This window comes from Trypanosoma cruzi, genomic scaffold (genome assembly GCF_000209065.1).
Source record: "Trypanosoma cruzi strain CL Brener 1047053516529 genomic scaffold, whole genome shotgun sequence".
Taxonomy (NCBI): domain Eukaryota; phylum Euglenozoa; class Kinetoplastea; order Trypanosomatida; family Trypanosomatidae; genus Trypanosoma; species Trypanosoma cruzi.
Window position 1 is genome coordinate 15322 of NW_001849307.1, and position 2118 is coordinate 17439.

A 2118-nucleotide genomic window follows, 5' to 3' on the forward strand; every position below is an offset into this window, starting at 1 on the left:
TGCAACCAGCACCGAGTCCACCACAGTGACGCGCGAGCCCGGCGGAAATCGGTTCGCCACCAACACACCGCCGCCAGAGCGCGACTCAAGCCCGCTGATCAACACATCGGCGCGCTCTCCAGCAGGCGGGTCGGGCCGCCACCCAACAACGTACAGGCTCGCTCCGCCCACAAACGTGCAGTTTGCCAGCGTCACGTTGCGCACGCTCCCTGACATCGACTCCACGTCCACCACGACGTCCGCCGCAAAGGTCGCACCAACGTAGCACACCACCGACGTCCCGAAACTGACGTTCACCTCCACATTCACACGCACGTCGCGCACGCAAAGGTCGGCGCCGTCGGTGCTCGGTGGCTCGGGGACAGCGACGGGCAGGCACGCATCGCCGTGGCCTCCCTCCGCGCACCTGCAGGCGCAGCCATCACTCGAGGCCGTCGTCGTGTACGCAGGGAAGCACGACGTCGCAATAGTGCATGGGTCGCTGCAGGTCAGAATGGTGGCATTGTACGCGGACGGAATAATGTAGTTCGCTTCCTCAACGCCGTTCACAGTGTTGCACGCGGCCACAATCGCTCCGTTTGTAAGATCGGTTGACCCTGAGAATATCCGCAGCACTTTCGGCGTGCCCGTGCTGGACATGAATTGGTTGCCGGACACAGTCACCGTGGAATCGCGGAGACTCACCGTGGGGTTAAAAAAAGCAAACGCATCCGATGGGGACACGCGGCAGAGGTTGTCGCTCAACTGCAGCCAAGAGTCGTAGTAAATGTTGGAGGATTCGCTTGAGATAAACACAACCGAGCTTCCCTGCATGTCGTTGCCCTGAAACACAACTGCCGACAGAGACTCCACACGTAATGCCAAAATTAGTAATAAAATGTACCTCACCGACCTCGAAACAAGATTGCCTCGGATCACCACGGCAGAGTTGTTCAGCACCTTCAGCGATGAGGATTGGCCAGACCCTTCAAGATATATCAGCGTACCGTCACCGCCAGCCATATGAAACGTGTTGCCTACCACCGCAAAAAGGGAGCGCCACGACACCCTCAGAGAAGATTCAACGACGTAAATGGCGCTTGACAATGCCGTCACGGTCTGAAACACATTGCCGCTCAGAACCACCGCGGAGTCATTGCTGATCGCCAGCTCATTCATCACAACACACGACGGCTTCCTAAGGCCCAATCCCGACCGAGGGATCAGCCTCGTGACCGAAAAGCGGTTCCCGCTGATCGTGATGTTCGTGCGCGGTGGAAACACACCCTCCGGACTGAGCAGCGCGTCACGAAACGTGTTGCCGGTGACGACAATGTTCAACGACCCCACAGCGGCATAAGCGTTGCCCAACAGCAACAGCACAGCGCCGTCCCTCCACGTGCATCCATCGAACATGACATTCACCACGTCGCCCGTCATCGCCCCAATCAGCACCGTCAGGCTCATGCCGCCCCCGCTGAACGTCACGTTGCGGTAGCACAGCCACGACAGCCCGCCACCCAAAGACTGTGCAACCTCGGGGTACACCATGTCGCCGATGCACTCACCAACAGACGGTGGTGGCAGCGTGGGCCGCAGTGGCGGCGGTGGCGGTGGCGGCGGGCCAACAGGCACAGGCGCCGGGACGCACACATCGCCGTGCCCTCCAGCAGCGCACTGGCACTTGCAGCCAATGACCGCCGTCGTCAGCGGGGCAAAGCAGTCGCCGTCCTTCGTGCACTCCCCGCACGCGGCAACCGTCGTCACGTTATTGATGCCATGGAGCTCCAATTCAGCCGCCGTCGTCACCTCCCGTCCCGCGACCGTCAGGCACCCAGCAACAAGCCGGTAGCCGGCGTCAGACTGCGATAGCAGAGACTCCGAAAACCCCGTCGAGCCCATCTTGCAGCCCGTCAGCGTCACCACACTGCTGCTGTCAATGCTCATAGCAAATAATGGGGAGTAACGGAACATTGCACCCACTCCCACGTTGTTGTCGCGCCAATCAAGCCAGCTTGACCGCTGGACGGTCCACAAGTTAGATGCATAAATGGCGTTGGAAACAGGACCGCTGTTCGCCACAACGCGCAACACGCCGTGATCCGACACGCTGAATTGTTGCTTCTGATACAAGAAGCT

General features: G+C 60.0%; 1 protein-coding gene across 1 annotated transcript, besides 2 other annotated features; it reads right to left on the bottom strand.

The window, feature by feature from the left end:
• On the bottom strand, positions 1-2118 carry Tc00.1047053509923.9 (dispersed gene family protein 1 (DGF-1), putative; the record flags this gene model as incomplete). Its single annotated transcript, XM_797520.1, has 1 exon — positions 1-2118. A coding segment is annotated over one exon (2118 nt), but the record flags the coding sequence as incomplete, so codon positions are not given.
• Positions 1-2118: a sequence feature (areas not merged during assembly with more than two copies in the genome that could not be assigned to a particular haplotype).
• Positions 1553-1602: a microsatellite.